This window comes from Haliotis rufescens, unplaced genomic scaffold (assembly GCF_023055435.1).
Source record: "Haliotis rufescens isolate VD_foot unplaced genomic scaffold, xgHalRufe1.0.p SCAF_4, whole genome shotgun sequence".
Taxonomy (NCBI): Eukaryota; Metazoa; Mollusca; class Gastropoda; order Lepetellida; family Haliotidae; genus Haliotis; species Haliotis rufescens.
The window spans coordinates 54,617,103-54,634,995 of NW_025964112.1; the positions used below are offsets into that span (position 1 = coordinate 54,617,103).

Consider the following 17,893-nt stretch of genomic DNA (forward strand, 5'->3'; position numbering starts at 1 on the left):
CTACATGTATATATATTGGAATGGTATGTTACCTGAAATGACAAACTCTTTTCTGTAGGTATGTTCATGAGTTCTCACGGAGCAGTCATGTGAACCATTCTTGTTGTGAATAAGGTCACTCATGTGAACTGTTCTTGTTGTGAATAAGGTCACTCATGTGAACTGTTCTTGTTGTGAATAAGGTCACTCATGTGAACTGTTCTTGTTGTGAATAAGGTCTCTCATGTGAACTGTTCTTGTTGTGAATAAGGTCACTTATGTGAACTGTTCTTGTCGTGAATAAGGGTCACTTGTGTGAACCGTTCTTGTATTCTAAAGGTCAAACATGTGAACTGTTCCAGGTTAGAATTGTCACAAAGAAAACAGACTACACAACTGTGTCCAGCAGAGTCGGCTCCAAGGACAAGCTCCAGCACAAACCTGGTGGGCAGAACCTCCTTACACGGAACAGTCATAGGTCACAGATATCCTGTAGACAGGACAGTCAGGGGTCATAGGTCTATCATAAGACTACAAGTGCTACGAGGCCACACTAAACTGATTATTAGATTTGCATATCATTTATTAAAATGGAAGACAGGAATAACTTAATCTTTTTCATTTCTTTTATGACAAACTGTACACTGCATCTGTAGATATATAGGGTAAAGTTAATAGATAAATAAGGGTAGCAATTTGATGTGAGGTGGGGTCTTTGGTAGTAAGGCAGGCAGAGATGAAATCAAGTGATCAATTTATAATGGCCTAAAGGTAACCCTTAGCTACTGCTTGTAAACCTTTTTGAAAGAGACATTCCTTTGGCTGGTTGGCGGTGAAGTTAATATTATTTTTCGGGTTTTGCAAGGAGTTGCTTCTCAGTAGCATACAATGTGGTTCCTCTTCAGGAGGGGGAAATGTGAAGATAGAGAACAAGAAACTGACCTTGGACAATGTGACACCTCGAATCGGGTCCCTAGACAACGCCAGACATCAAGCTGGAGGCGGGGACAAGAAGGTATGGAATCTCCCATCCAACTGTGCCTGTCTTAGATGTGTGGCCAAGTAATCAAGCTATTTGCATTCTGCTTACTTTTATTTGCATTTTTCATAATATTGCAATCTTTGTATGATATTATCTGATGTAAGATTTTTCCCTTTTAAGATTACTATGATGGAAGATAATGTACTGAGATTTCGGATACAATATCTTGTTATCATGACGTGTGTTTTATGATACTATGGGATATGATATGTGATACAAATAATATATATCTAATGAGTAACACCACTCCTGTCATGAAAGTAAATCCTCTATGTGATATCTCTTTAAGGGCATGTAGGTATTAAAGATGAAATGAGGCTAAAAAATGATACTCCTGGTTCTCAGGCATGGTAGGGAACGTCAAAAAAAAATCTATTAAAGAATGCATTTCATCTTATACATATATATGAGACATAGACAATTTTATGATTTGATGAATAAAAACTTTTCAACCTAAAACTTTATAAATAAGAGGGATTTACCTTCAATGATTTTTAGCTCACCTAAACAAAGGTGCATGTGTCATATTGCACCGTCAGAGTTCCAACATCCAGAAACACCCAAGGTATGTGGTACTGGAACTTAACATTGATAATCTTAAAAAATGTGAAAATAAATAAATGGTCACAGAATTATGATCCAAAAGTAAACATGACCACCATGACAGCCATATTGAAAAGTGGTGTTTTTTTGGTAATCATAATAATGTATGACATTGATTTTGGATATTGTAACCTTTGACCTCCATTTCCTCCATGTCTGTCTGAAGAACCATGTTGAAAACTGGTTTTGTTCCAGTACTCAGTAAATCATGTTAAATACTGTGTAATTTAACATACAGATATGATGTTTGTTGTGTATGAGCTAGATTACGGTGCTCTTTCATACTTCTTGAACTCTAGTATGATATTTGAGAGGAACTGCATATGATTTGATCAAAAATGTTACAAATATAAAAGAAATTCGGGAGAGGGACAGAGACTCGTATCCCAATTTTCCATTGCCTGAGAATCAAAGACTTCTATTTTTTAGCCTAAGTCAGTCTTAAGTTGATGTATACTGCTCAAAAGAAGTTAAAGAACACCCGATTCTTTCATGTTACTATAGTTAATCTGCCTTGGCATAGTAATATAGTATAGTAATATGAAAGAATCGAGTGTTCTTTGTTTGTACAATATCAAAATGTGACCATTGTATAAACTCTATGTACCTGTCATGTTTCTCCAGAAAAGAGTATTATTATCAAAGGGAAATGTAACTCTGATCTATGCTTTGATAATGGAAAATCAATAAGAATTAAAATGAAATGAAATCTGTAGATTGATGAATGAAATGTACTCGACAAACTGCTTGCCAAGATAGACCAAGGTGACAGGTGTCCATTTTTATAGGGTCAGGAATAAATCGACCCAGAGACCCAGCGTGCATTAAAGGAAATAGAGATACATTTTACAGTTCATATGGGGGTGATCGATCAGTAGCCATTTTCTATGAATCGATATGTAGGCTGTCCATGTATTCATACCCACGTTTCTTTTAAAAAGGCTATATATAATTGAAATGGGTTTCCGTAGCAAAAAGGAACCTCTTTTTAACCAATCAGAATCAAGCATTCATCAATGTCATGGTAGAATGATAAATGGAAACAGTTAGACATATCATCATAACTTGTGTAAAGATCACAAAATTGATCGACAGAATTTGAAATTTAGAACTTAATTTTTGTTGTTGAAAAGCATTTAAGGCCATTTTTACCCAAATTACACGACAGTACTCTTTAAGTCTTCAAAGTGAAAGAAAGGACTTATGAGTTACCAGTATGCAAGGCCAACGAGAGTAACCAGTTTCGATTATCCACAGAAATAGATTCCATTGGGCATAAAAGGCCAAATAGCCGTGAAAATTGTATGAATGGATCACCGAAACTCAATGATGACACCAGGTGTTTCTGACAAGAGTAAGCATATCACAATACATGTATAATGAAAAAGAACATGGTCAGAGTTACTTTTTTCTTTGAGCATACTTTGGTCAGTTTCATGCCATGCTATAACAGTAGTACACATGTTACAGACGTTGTATAAATATTGAGTTATTGTATCTGTTGTTTGTACAGCTGTTTTATACTGCATGCTGCCGGTCTGCAGGAGACCCTGTGTGTAGGACTTTGTTGTATAGTAGTGAAACGTACAATTTCCAGAAACTTTTCACAACTATTGAACAAGAGGAATGTGTTATTGCAGATTGAAAGTAAAACACTTAATTGGGATGCTAAATCGAAAGTCGGTTCAATGGACAATGCAAAACATGTTGCTGGCGGTGGTGAAAAGAAGGTAAGGGGGATAACTGTGTCTTTACCATGACCATGTTTAACCATTAACTTTTCTGTATTTGCTTGATTTTCTTGATTCAGGCTTGCTGCATGCTCTGACTACCATGTATTGAATACTCTGCCAATGCCCTACAGTTGATATTGTTTATTTGATTTGATGAAGCTTTAGATATCAGCCGTTCTAGCTTTGCATGTGCATCATGAACAGCATCAGAAGATCACACAGACAGATCTTCAAAACATCAATTTCATTTACATTTTGTTAACATAATAAAAATCCAAATTGACATTATTTTCATCCGTTTTGTCAACTAACTCCCAATGCAGCTTCTTTGCATGTCATATGCCTGCATGTTGTTGCTTTGCTTTGCCAGATTGAGAGTAAGAAACTTGAATGGAAAAAGGAATCCCGAGTTGGCTCCTTGGATAATGCGAAGCACGTGGCAGGCGGTGGTGATAAAAAGGTGGGAATGTCATTTAGTGCACCTCTAACTTAGTGACGTAGTTGTCAGAACTGAATAATAACCTGCCAAGCATGAGCATTTCATGCAGAATCGTGGAATTCCGTGGAATTCTTGCAGACTGAAGGATCATGTGAGAAGCTTCAGGGCGAGACATCAAATCTGTTTTCTGTTGTAAAACATAAACATATCTTAATTGTTTTCATAAGTCATCAGGTCCCTTTCCCAGACATCTTTTGGATTTTCTTTTGGGGGCCTTAAATTTTGTCAGAGAGGTCCTACTTCTATGAATTGAACAGGTTTCCAATAACTGGGGAATAATGATGGCAGTCAACTTAATGTTTCGATAATGCCAAACAGGCTAAAATTCTACATGGATAGATCCCTGAAAGATATCAGAAATGCTCTAATACCAGACTTTTTTAGTGTTTAATTGTGTATGAACCTCTCTTGTTGTGTCTGTTGTAATAATGATGTTTTCTTGTTTTTCTCTGAGCATAGTCAGATGAGATATGTTTCAGTATTAAGATGTCATTTTAGACAGTTTAGAAGATTCAATTTTCATTGAAGTTAAATAATAGGATCATTTTGAGCTCTGTCATGTTCATTTTTAATGATTCCATACAAAATGTTACATTAATTTCTGTATTGCCTGATATTTTAGATCTCAGTCTAAAAGTTGAATGAATGATGGAGTTTGGTAGACTTCAGCCAGTTTTCTACTGAAACCAAATCCTGATGTACTTCCCTGGTGAACTCTACTGCATCCCTGAGTTTGGTGCTAGTGACACGGTCTCCCACACCTAATCATGGGAACCCCCTCTCACAGCTTGTTGCCTTGCCTGCATGTTGTTGCTTTGCTTTGCCAGATTGAGAGTAAGAAACTTGAATGGAAAACGGAATCCCGAGTTGGCTCCTTGGATAATACGAAGCACGTGGCAGGCGGTGGTGATAAAAAGGTGGGAATGTCATGTAGTGCACCTCTAACTTAGTGACGTAGTTGTCAGAACTGAATAATAACCTGCCAAGCATGAGCATCTGATGCAGAATCGTGGAATTCCGTGTAATTCTTGCAGACTGAAGGATCATGTGAGGCGTTTCAGGACGAGACATCAAATCTGTTTTCTGTTGTAAAACATAAACATATCTTAATTGTTTTCATAAGTCATCAGGTCCCTTAAAAAAAAATCCCAGACATCTTTTGGATTTTCTTTTGGGGGCCTTTTTGTCAGAGAGTTCCTACTTCTATGAATTGATCAGGTTACCACTAACTATCAAGTCTAGGGAATAATGATGGCAGTCAACTTAATGTTTCGATAATGACAAGCGGCTAAAACTGTACATGGATAGGTCACAGAATGATATTCAATGTCAGGAATGCCATCAAACAGGACACTTTAGTATTGGGTGGTGTATATGTATCTCTCTATATTTATATATACTGTAAACAGGGATTTTTTTGCGACCATTTTATTATTGCGAGTTTTGCGAACGAGACTCAATCGCAAAAATTAAAAACGCAAAAATAAGTATAAATAATACATACATACTTTATTCATTGCAACACGTCATCAAATGTTGAAATCATCAACCAGAACCACAAGTTACTCAATAAGTTAAAAACACAAATGAATGCAGAATGGTCACACAAAACATCACAAATGACAGTGTAAACAGACCAACTCAGTCATGACACTGAGTTGAGTCAATTATCGTATTTGATAATCTCAACACGGCAACTCGCAAAAATATCTCGTCGCAGTATTGTCTTTGGTGTGGTATTCGCAATATTTTAACGGCACAGAAATTAAGCTGTTTACAGTATATATATATCTATATATATCCAGTTGTCTCTATTGTAATAGTGTTGTTTTCATGTTATTCTCTGAGATGAGTCAGAGGTGATTAATTTCTGTAAGATGTCATTTTGAGACAGTTTAGAAGATTCAGTTTTCAATGAAGTTAAATAATTGGATCATTTTGAGCTCTGTCATGTTAAATGTTAATGATTCCAGACAAAATTTTACATTAATTTCTGTATTGCCTGATATTTTAGATCTCAGTCTAAAAGTTGAATGAATGATGGAGTTTGGTAGACTTCAGCCAGTTTTCTACTGAAACCAAATCCTGATGTACTTCCCTGGTGAACTCTACTGCATCCCTGAGTTTGGTGCTAGTGACACGGTCTCCCACACCTAATCATGGGAACCCCCTCTCACAGCTTGTTGCCTTGCCTGCATGTTGTTGCTTTGCTTTGCCAGATTGAGAGTAAGAAACTTGAATGGAAAACGGAATCCCGAGTTGGCTCCTTGGATAATACGAAGCACGTGGCAGGCGGTGGTGATAAAAAGGTGGGAATGTCATGTAGTGCACCTCTAACTTAGTGACGTAGTCATCAGAACCGAATATAATCTTATTAACAGCATGATGATCATATACTCTTTCCAAAGGCCACTTGATAAGGAGATGTAAGTGCTATGCTTGTTTTGAGAACTAGGTAGGAAATAATAATGAGTGTTATGAGTGAGTGAGTGAGTTGGGTTTAACGCCACTTTAACAGTATTCCAGTTATATCACGGTGTGTCAGCTTCAGTGTGGGAGGAAAGCCCGAAGTGACGCAGGTCTGAGATGTTTACCACTTTGGTGAAACCAAAGAGCACGGGTATGGTGTTAACAAACCTAGAAACATATTGGGTTGAACCGGGATTCGACCAACAATCATAGGTTTCTGGCGTGCCCAAGGGACGCAACTCTGCACAGCGAAACGCTGCGCCCTAGACGACTGGTCTACCCGTGCCCCCTTATGACGAGTGTAAGTCAGGTCAAGTTATAATAGATGAGTATAACAACATTACTTTAGGAATGAGAGAGTTTGGTTTAACAAAGCAATGTATATCTGGTATATCATGGCATGTATATCTGGTATATCATGGCATGTCAGCTTCACGTTGGAGGAAAGCCCAAAGCGATGCAGATTTTTGATGTTTTCAACTTTGGTGAAACCCATCAAGCTATTGTCATATAGCTGGGATATTGCTATGCTAAATGTGGCGTTAAACAACAAATAAGCAAACAAAGAGAATAAGTACCTGTATCATCAATGTATATTTCCTTTCCTCATTGTGACAAATATAAACGTAAGGAAGAAAATTCCTGAAAAACAATAGAACATGTAAAACCTTACAGAAAAATACTCATGTTATGATATTCATCCTTGATTATCTCATGTCATGTGTCCAGGTATTTATCAAGGTGAGATAGGAAACTTTTGACCACAGAGGAATGATGGTCCATTTTTTGATCCCAAATTAGTGAGCATTTCAAAAGTTTTAATCAGATAAGATGTTTGATTCTTTTAGTTTTGAGACATTACCCACACGCCCCCTAAACGTAATTGTGAAAATGTTGACATACTCAAAGAGATTTACAGAAGAAAAAACAGAAATTATAGAATCATTGCATCAATTACATCACAACAGAACATTTGGAGCAACATCATCACCCTGAGGAAGAACTAGCCTGGTATTTCTTGTCTTTTAACTCATTTTATCTTCGACAGTGATGCTATTTGTTTTCAGGTAAAGACAATGTTTTACTTGAACTGTAAGAACCTTGAAAAGATTCAGAAATTCAGATTTTTATCTGTGTTCAAACTTTAGAACAGTTTCTTGATAATGTCCAAGTATCAGCAGCATTAGCACTTACATCACTTGGTAGACATGGCCAGGAATCATGTTGTTTATCATCTTCCATTTCCAAACTCATTGAAACAGTTGACTGATAACCTACATTCCATAACCACTTACTTTCAATGATATCATTAACCATCAACTCTCATGTGCTGTAGATGTTCATACTAACATAAAAAGACAGAATGTTGTCTCCATCACAAATCATCAAACATTCCAGCTTGTTGTCATGCTTGCATGGTGGTGCTTTGCTTTGCCAGATTGAGACTAAGAAACTCGATTGGAAAGTGGAGTCTCGAGTTGGCTCCATGGATAATGCCAAACATGTTGCAGGCGGTGGTGATATAAAGGTGGGAGGTTGTGGTCTTGTGTACATGTGTGCCTCCCTACACACACAGCCCATGGAACATACACCAGTATTCCGCAATAACAATAGAGTTATCTCCCTTCCAATGAACTCTGATTTGAGTTATCTCCCTTCCAATGATCTCTGTTTTGAGTTATCTCCCTTCCAATGATCTCTGAATTGAGTTATCTCCCTTCCAATGAACTCTGATTTGAGTTATCTCCCTTCCATTGATCTCTGGTTTGAGTTATCTCCCATCCAATGATCTCTGATTTGAGGTATTTCCCTTCCAATGAACTCAGTGTTGAATGCCCGAATTCATTAAAAATTGAACAGAGAGTGCCCAAAGCATACTGAGTCTTTGATGGCAGTACATGAGTGAAATGAGATGAAATGAGATGAAGATGGTGTACTTTATGGGCAGTGCTGGTGTAGCTTGAGGCGGCATCCATGTTGTGACAGGCATGATTTGTCAGAATGCCTCTAAGTTGTCTTCTGTTGTTTCAGCGGAGTGTAAGTACCATGAGTGTTTAGATACTCGATATGCTCTTTTCGAAAAAGGTATCAGGTATTAGTCTTCGAAACTGGATCTATTTTATTAGATCACACAGCACAAAAATTCATCATTTTCTTTCTTTCAGAATAATTGAAAATGAGCTTTTTGCGTTTATTTTTCCCATGTTAAGATTGAAAGCCACAAATAAGAGTGGAGTTCTGAATCAAAAGTCAGGTCATTTGACAATGCTTACCACACTCCAAGAGGGGGAGAAAAGAAGGTAACAGTTTTGTCACCATGGTAACCAACACATCATCATGATTATGTCAACACTTTGTTCTACATGTTTGTAACACTGTTATGTTTTTACTTATGATCCATGTGCTAGAGGAGAGTTTATGTCTATTCTTACCTCAGTTGTCATGTGATAGACCCAGTCAGTCTCTGTATCTCACCCTTACTTAAACTCTAAACACATCATTTTGCATTTTGCTAAGTCACATTAGATATTCTTTTATTCTTTTATTATTTTTTAAATCATTCAAATTATGATCGTTGCAACATATTCATTAACAATAAAATATTAGCTGTTATGTTTAAAAAAAGTTAGGCAAATGAAAAAGGGATAAAAATGAAACTTAGTTCTATTTGGCATGGAGTGGTTAATGCTTCCATAAATGCCTAAGGGAGGTAACTCCCTGAGGTTTTATGTAGTCAAGTTAGGCATCCTGGAAGCAGTGTGTTGACACGTTGCTTGGCCTAGTAGCCAGGCATACGGCCACCTGCCTTCAATGTGAGGGATGGAATCAACTGTGTGCAATAATTCATAAAACTAACCAGAGGTATATAGAATTCATTCACCTTGTGAACACGATATATTTCATTAGAAGTTTTACTCTTTAGGAAAATCATTGAAGAATCTGGATGCAAAGACGTAGATTTTTGTCGAGATTTGACGAATTTCAAACTAAATGGAAGTTAGTAAGCATAAATTATCTGCAGCAAATGTACCAAGCATTATGAGATATGCCTTAAGGGGAACCTTAATTATGTTGTTTTTTGCTTCTTTATGAACTGTAAGTGAAATATACAACCTGTTATTAGTTTCCAGCATGCATTGGTTTGTTTCATGAAAACATTACATTTCCCTTTCAAAATGTCACGACTCTTGTCATTACTAATGGATGTAAGCCACCTACCACAGCTTGCATATATGCCTGTACATATAGAGATGGATAGCGATGCAGGTCATTTTCTAATTTCTCAAATTTTATACTATTTATATTTTTACTGTTTAGTGGTGATATTGAATATGGTAATACAAAAACGTTAGTAGATATGGTAATTTTTATGTAGAATTAACGTGATGTGTCTTTTTTTCCCAGTTTTTATGATGCTGATATATACCTTCAACTATTTCAATTATAACAATTACGCAATTCTGATTATCAAAGTTTATTATTATTAGGTAGTATTTATGTTTATACAAACTTTTTTTTATGAGTAATTGCTGTTATTTCTTGAACGTGTATAGATATTTTGTATGTATGGTTCTCGTTTATTGTGTGACTGCATGTAAAGTGCTTGCTCAGCATCTAATATAGTCTGTGTGGTTACTAACTTTGTGTGAATATCTAATAAAATTCAAATACGTCTATGGTCCTATAATAAAAATAGAATTCCCTTAGATAACAATGCCAAGCTACAACTGACATTGTCAGATTTGTAATTATTTATATTAATTCAAAAATATTTAAATTATTGCAAATAAATTCTGGCTCACTTTTTTTGTATTAAGTTGAAATGTGTAATGCTAACAATAATGCTTTTTCTTTTGGTTTTTGCCAAAATCACAAACAAATCTTAAGTCGAATATGTTTTCTGCAACATGTTCCTTTTTCTTGTGAGTAGGATAACACCGAGACAGATTGATATTTCTTCCAATTTTCTTACAGTATTTATCTCCCTTTGTTCCAATGCTAGATAGTTTCTGAGAAACTGGATTGGAAAGTCAATTCAGGACTTGGTTACCTGGAAAATGCAAAGCATTCGCCCGGAGGTCATAAAGTCAAAGTAATGTTGCATCAGCCATGTTGTATGTATTCACTGCTTTTTGCCTCGTCATGTGCACATTAAATAGCTGTTGCAAGTTGTCTTACTCGTAATTTTTAAAATTAAATTATTTTGAAAAGACTGTTTTTTTAATATTTTCATCAAACATTTTACAAAAAAAGTTGAAAACATTAATGATTTTTTTAAGCCTTTTTTTTAATTTGTATTTCTATAAAAATTATCTTTCCTTTTAGAAATAATGAATAAATCATATTGTAGTATAGAGAATAGGTTCCATGACTGAGGTGACAAGACATCTATTTAATCCCTGCACTGTATAGAGAGGTATATGGATTAACAAGGTAAGGTTAGAGTACATGAGTGTGGGTGTAAGTGCACGGGTTTGTGTCCCGTAGTGATGCTAGTAGAAACTGATGATGAGGAATGAAAAACCTGATGTTTGTAACTCCTCCCAAGGATTATGTGAAAACATTTAAAGTGCTGCAAGTATCTCCGATGTTTTGGCCACTAAAAAGTGATTGGTCAGGAGACAAAGTATATATTTCAAACTAACACTGAGTTATGTGCTTGCAAAAATATAAATAATGGTATTTGACCAAAAATAATTTAGAAAAAAATATTGAGGAGCATCCTTAATCCTAATCCATCATCATACAGAAAATTAATGAAGAATTTGATGACATGACAACATTATTAAAAACAAATTATTCTGAGATTTGCTTCGAGTCTTTTGGTATATTCTGCTTTTCTGTTGTCTTTGCTCATTTTGGCACTATTTCTAACCTGTTAAAATGGTAAGTGGACTGATTTTATTTGCTTCAAAACATTTGCTGCCTCCATGAAATTTGAAATTGGTGAATTACAAACAAATAACATCCTCAGTCACCGTAGATGAAGTGCAGCTCATGGACGTGGTGAAGAAAGACAGGAAGGAGTGTATCCTCAGACACTGTCTTGACATGCATGTCTGTGTGGACCACGCCCGTCGCTAGGCAACTTGCTCCACCACCTCAATTGGCCTTGTGTAATATCCTTTTCATTTGTTTCATAGATTGTTAACGAGAAAGTAGAATTCAAGGCCGAGTCGAAGGTGGGGTCGCTGAAGAATGTCAAGCATTCACCAGGAGGAGGCGAGAAAGTGGTATGTTAACTTCTTTGTGTCAAGGGAGTGTTTGTTTGTTTGTTTGTTTTGTGTCACACTCAATAATCCTGCTACATCACTGTGTCCTGTGAATAATTTAGTGTCCGCACAAACCAGTGATTAATATTATGAGGAACCTCACACGCGGTTGGGGTACGATTACAGACAATCATCCAAGTCACGGAACCTGACTACCCAATCACATTTAAGGAAGAGAATTTATGGATGTCAGCTTCTTTATGATGAGGAACACAATATTTCAGTGTATCTTGCTATTCCTTCATCCATTCATCTGTAGGAGTAAGCATATACTCCGAAAGGTTGTGTTCCTTATAATAAAGAAGTTGACATCCATAAATTATTTTCCTTGTAAACGTGTATCACTTCTAAATGCCTTTCAAAGACTCAATCACATTTAGTTGTCTCTTGTTGCAGAGGTGTAGAGATTATTCATGAATTTACATATTTGATACATGAAGATGCCACAACGTATCGGGTTTGGCAGGTTCAAATATGATGTCATGACATAATCATGCTATTACACTTGACGTCATTTTGTAATAATACAGAACATTGTAGCATTTATGCATTGCAAAATACTGAAGATCCGGGGTAGAATAGGTCTTCAGCAACCCATGCATGCCGTAACAGGCGACTATGTTTGTCATAAGAGGCGACTCACGGTATGCTACCCTGGATCTTCACAGGTCAGAAACATGTATGCAATTGGTTAGCAAACTAAATACCATGGAATCACTGGTAATTTATGTATTATCATAACACACACAATAGTTACTGTTTGATGTTTGATTTTTGAATGTGCCCTGAAGATACATACAGTCTAGGAATCATCCAACAGATGACATCTTGGTCCTCCAGACAGACAAGGTGTCAATCTGCTGATCAAAGAGTCCATGTCCAGATCCTATTACAGAACCTCCAAATATATGGGTCCAATATAAACTCTGAAACAGTTTATTTCGAATGTTACGATGTGTGAATGAGTATGGTTGTGCACTGATTTTACTGATATTTCAACACTATACTACAGGGCACACCAGAAATAGGCTTCACACTTTGTACCCATGTGGCAAATCGAATCTTCGGCACAACAAGTGAATGATTTGACCACTAAAAGATATGAATAAACGAAACTTGGTATAGATGAGGGTAAATATTTGGACATCGCTTTCGCATATTTTCCACAAGCCCTACAGTGGCATTGATAGGATATTTGACATGATCAAGTCAGCTGTGATCTATGACTATGACTATACAGGAATATCTCCTCTACTTCAAACTGATTCCTATCCAAGCAAACAGCCCTTGATCCACCCTGCATCAAACATTTATTACAACATAGATTATTTGTCATGTAAATCATCAACCTGGTATTAACGCCTTTGTCTGGATCAGCAAGTCCGGATGCAAACATGGCGTACCTGATACGCATAACAAGAAAGAAATTTATGGCGCTGGAGAATGTTTCCATGATATTTGCCATGTCCCTACACATGCGAGGGAGAGTATGGATATATTGTCGGTCATAAACAATACTTGTTGCTCTATCGGGTTGCTATTGGTGCCTACAAGCAAGCGATTCATGTGGAAGTTTCCATGTCAGCCCAAACTGTCACTTGAACTGAAGTGACAAGTTGAAGAGTATTTATTTATGAATTTATGTCTTTGTGGAAAAAAGGAACCTTTTCAAATTGGTTGGGTCAGTTAGTAAGTGAGTGTGTGCATTAGTGGGTAGGCAGGTGTTTGTGAGTGAGTGAGTGAGTGTTTGGGTGGGTGAGGGAGTGAGTGAGTGTTTGGGTGAGTGAGTGAGTGAATGAGTGTTGAGGTGGGTGAGTGAGTGTTTAGGTGGGTGAGTGTTTGGGTGGGTGGGTGAGTGAGTGAGTGAGTGTTTTGGTGAGTGAGTGAGTGAGTGTTGAGGTGGGTGAGTGAGTGTTTGGGTGGGTGAGTGAGTGAGTGTTTTGGTGAGTGAGTGAGTGAGTGAGTGTTTTGGTGGGTGAGTGGGTGAGTGAGTGAGTGTTTTGGTGGGTGAGTGAGTGAATGAGTGTTTGGGTGAGTGAGTGAGTGGGTTTTTTATACCATTTTTAGAAACAGGCTTCACACATTTTACCCATGTGGGCAATCGAAGAGAGATTTAGCATGACAGTTTTTTATGATGAATTTTAAAAAGCTTATGTATCATGAGATTAATATTGCATGATGGTAATTTATTGAGGGTTTTAGTGAGAATAAATAGGGAGACAACTCATGACATAGGACAGGTGCTTGAAAGAATTACACATGGGGGGGGCAGAACGACACTTAACAGTCATTTACTGTGAAATTATTGCAATAATTGTATGATTTTCACAACAAGAAAAACACATTGGTGTGTTCATAAGGACATGGACAAGCAGTTATGAAAGAGGGTCTAAATAAATATGTTTATTTGGGGACAATAAACGCAATCAGATTAAAAAGTTCAGCCTCTATCATGATAACCATTCCCTTTTGTAGCCGGTTTGTGTTTACCCTATCAGAAGTCAGTATCTCCTACAGTGTAGTGTGTAGTGGTGTATTGATCAGGTAGTACATTATCCCAATATCTGCCCTAGATGAAACACTGGTGGGCTAATCAGTATGCAGGTGCTAACAGGAGCACTATTGACAGGTGTGTTAATTACACCTGACCAAAATAACTGAACCTTATATGTGAAGATAATATTCCTGTAGGTAGATGGTGCATGGAATACTACTTTCCTGCTCTGAGTATGTAAGTTAAGACATGATAATATAGGTTAAAGCAAAGACGTATATATATACAATACGTCTTTGGTTAAAGATTCAAAGATTCAGATTACAGTAAACTACGGTTATAACAAACTCAAAGGGACTACTAATTTTAGTTCGTTATAACCGTACAGCAAATAGTCGGGACCAAAAAAGTAAGTTCGTTATATCCGTCAGTTCGTTATAAGCGTGTTCCTTATAACCGTAGTTTACTGTATTTTGGAGTATTTTTTTTATTTAAGATGTGTTAAAAATCGTGAGGGCCATAATTCAGTTTAAATTGATTTTGACTTTATGAAGATTTGATATGTAAAGAAATGGAGGGTAATATAGTTGTCTTGGTTTAGGCATATGTAATTAGGAGTGAGTGAATGAGGGAGGGCGGAAGGGAGGGAGTATGGTTTTACACTGCTTTTAGAAATATTCTAGAATATCACGGTGGGGGACACCAGAAATAGGCATCACCTATGAAGTTATGTAGTTAATATATACCACTCAAAAGAAGTTAAGGATCACCTGATTCTTTCATATCACTATAGTTAATCTCTCATGTCATGACAGATTAACTTTACCATTATGAAAGAATCGGGTGATCCTTAACTTCTTTTGAGTAGTATACATTATAACTAAACTCTCTTGTTCTTCAGTGGAGGGGGCACGGGTGGCCCAGTCCTCAAATTTGCCGCGAATTGCGTCCCTTGGCCACGCCAGAAACCTATGAATGTGGGTTTGAATCCCGGTTCACCCCGATTATGTTTCTTGGTTTATCAGCACCATACCCGTGCTCGTGGGTTTCACTGAAGTGGTAAACGTCTGAGACCTGCATCACTTCGGGCTTTCCTCCCACATTCAGCTGACATGCGGTGATATAACTGGAATAATGTTAAAAGCGGCGTTAAACCCAACTCACTCACTCACTTCAGTGGAGATTCAGCATTTAGGGTTACAAGAAGAAGAATGCATTTGATCATATCTATGCCAATGGTGTATGGTCTCAGATATTATAATTGTTATCCCAGCTTTAGAAGTCTGTACTAAATATGTTAAGCTGAATGTATCACGTTTATGGATGTTAACTTCTTTAAATTTAGTAAGCAGTTTTCCATGTAGGTTTTCATACCTTTATTAAATAAATGTCAACTCTTCACAGAAACTCATTCACTGAAATGCATTGGTTTGACAGTGAAGATGAAATAATATAAACTGAAATCCCTTGCTTGCTTTGCTTGGCCAAGGTGTATGAATCTCCTTGTACCAAGTCTCACATGCAGTAACACAGATGCTGGCAACGTCCCGTGCTACACCCATACCTTAACATCCAAAGTACAACCCAGAGAAACTCGAGGAAGAAATATTTGAAAACCATGAAATATAGTATGTTTAAAAGAGAAATGTTTTGAAAAACATTTATGTATATATATATAACATGCCAGGCAAAAGAAAGTATACAGCCATGTCTGACAGTGGATAGAAATGAAAAAACAAGAAATGGTTATTCAATGTATTTCATACGGATGTCATAGTTGTGTTTTAAACCTTTAGTTTGTTAGATTTCAGTAACATTGGAATTTCTGTTGTCAAACTCAGTTTTCAAGTGTATAATTTGTTCTATCCAGCAGTTTATATGAAAAATATCCATAATTGTTTAGTGCATATGTAATAAATAACAAAATAACAATGTTACTTTGATGTTGAACAAAATCTCTAAAATAATGTCCATAATTGCTTGGTACATACGTACAAATTATAGTCCTCTATATGTCATGTTAATATCCCTGCCGGTTGCAAGTAAGCATGTATAAAATTCCAATCCTGACTCTTATCACTAATCGGCTTATTAATCAATCTCTGATCATTGTGCTCCAGGTGACCTAGCTTGCCTTCAGCAGGTGAAGGACTGTACTTGCTAGCATGCAACTGCAAATGTTTTATTGTAATCTGCAGTCAGATTGTTATCAAGGAATTAAAGCAGTAAGGCACAAAATCTCTTCCACGACCCACAGAGTCACAGGAGGTCTAATTCTGGCTGAAACATTTGCAGTCAACACTGTACAGGGGGTCCAGGGGGTCTTCGGAGTCGCCATTGATGTGATAGGTATTGCAGTACATCTGTCATTAATACATTATATGTTTAGATGACAGTGTTCAGAATACCTGTTTTCCCAATCGTCCGAGATGGGCTGTTTTTGTATTGGACAGTCAATTATTAAAAAAATTATAAGTTTTAAAACATGCACATCCTATGATCTGGCTGTTTTTTTTATGGATTTATTTGATAAGATAAAGCTTATGACCTTATATCATGTATGTGACTGCCTCTGTGGTCTTGGGGATTGAGCATCCGTCCGGAGAGTGGAAGGTCCGGGGTTTGATCCCCGGCCACGTCCTACCAAAAGACGTTAAAAGATGTACTTGTACTCTGCCTGGTGCTTGGCATTAAGGGATAAAACAAGGACCGGTCGGCTCGGAGTCAGTATACTGTGTCTGAGTAGGGTATCCATGTTAAACTGCCGTAGTGGGATGACACTATGAAACTGACATTAGAACGAACGAGTACAAGCAGTCGAACACACACACACATGCCACCACACACAACCATGCCACGTTGCTATATATATACAATAATCTTGAACCTTACGTTAAACCCCATTTCACCTTAACTGACCCCATCTGACCTGACCGCACCTCACCTCATGTGGCATTTAGATGATGACCCAAAATCTGGACTGGCAACTATTTAACTAGACTTTGACTGGCAATTTATTAGAGTTGCCCATCCGACTGTCTGGCTGGAATTTGTCTGAATTTTAAACACTGGTCTATCATGATATGACAAATGGTTCATTGTTTCAGTCCTACCACTGATTCGGCCATTTAATAACATTGGTAAACTTGATACAGTAGACACTGAAGAGGAACTCTCTTTGTACAAAATGACAACAATTTGATAGTTTACCCATTTTTATTCAAATACCGTATTCGACATAAGTGCCCAGGACGCTCTCAAAATTAGAAATAGGGGGCTTTTATTAGAATATTATTTTGGTGAAAAACAACAGAGTTGAAAGATCGTAAATTTCGTGACAGCCTGAAATGCATGTTTATATACGACAGATATATTTTTCCAGAATTGAATTTCCCATGATTAAGGATGCATATAACACACGTATATAAATAAGAAGTGGCAAAAGTGAAAAAGTTTGAGTTTCAACAACATTTGAACTGTTTGATAACCAATGAACGATCTCTGGACATAAATTTTAAGTCATTCTTTATAGTTTTAATAAGTGTCTCCTATATCAATTATCTAAGGTGCTTATTGTGGCTAAGGTGTAGCCACATTGTCGAGACGACCAAAGTCCCCCCCCCCCTACACACACACACACAAATCATGTTTCAAGAATAGATGTTAAAGTGATATGAGTGTACGTGTTCCTATCTATTATGTTCTCTATATATATGGATATTGGAAGTCCCCATGCCCAGCCATAATGGATGAGTTTCGTACGTATAATTGTATCTTGTCTGTCATGGGTCTTATGTCTTA

At 36.9% G+C, this 17,893-nt stretch overlaps 1 protein-coding gene across 13 annotated transcripts in view; it reads left to right on the top strand.

Moving 5' to 3' along the window:
* Window positions 1-17,893, top strand: part of LOC124115086 (microtubule-associated protein tau-like) — a 148,824-nt gene that overhangs the window by 118,775 nt on the left and 12,156 nt on the right. For 4 of the 13 annotated variants that reach the window (XM_046475920.2, XM_046475918.2, XM_046475925.2 and 1 more), the window contains 8 exons: window positions 342-423; window positions 885-994; window positions 3,265-3,354; window positions 3,728-3,817; window positions 4,684-4,773; window positions 6,076-6,165; window positions 7,764-7,853; window positions 11,470-11,559. In XM_046475920.2, coding sequence (XP_046331876.1) covers window positions 342-423; window positions 885-994; window positions 3,265-3,354; window positions 3,728-3,817; window positions 4,684-4,773; window positions 6,076-6,165; window positions 7,764-7,853; window positions 11,470-11,559 — 732 coding nt within the window. The remainder of the gene's footprint in view (window positions 1-341; window positions 424-884; window positions 995-3,264; window positions 3,355-3,727; window positions 3,818-4,683; window positions 4,774-6,075; window positions 6,166-7,763; window positions 7,854-11,469; window positions 11,560-17,893) is intronic. The other 9 variants (XM_048382342.1, XM_048382341.1, XM_048382340.1 and 6 more) reach the window with 9 other exon arrangements.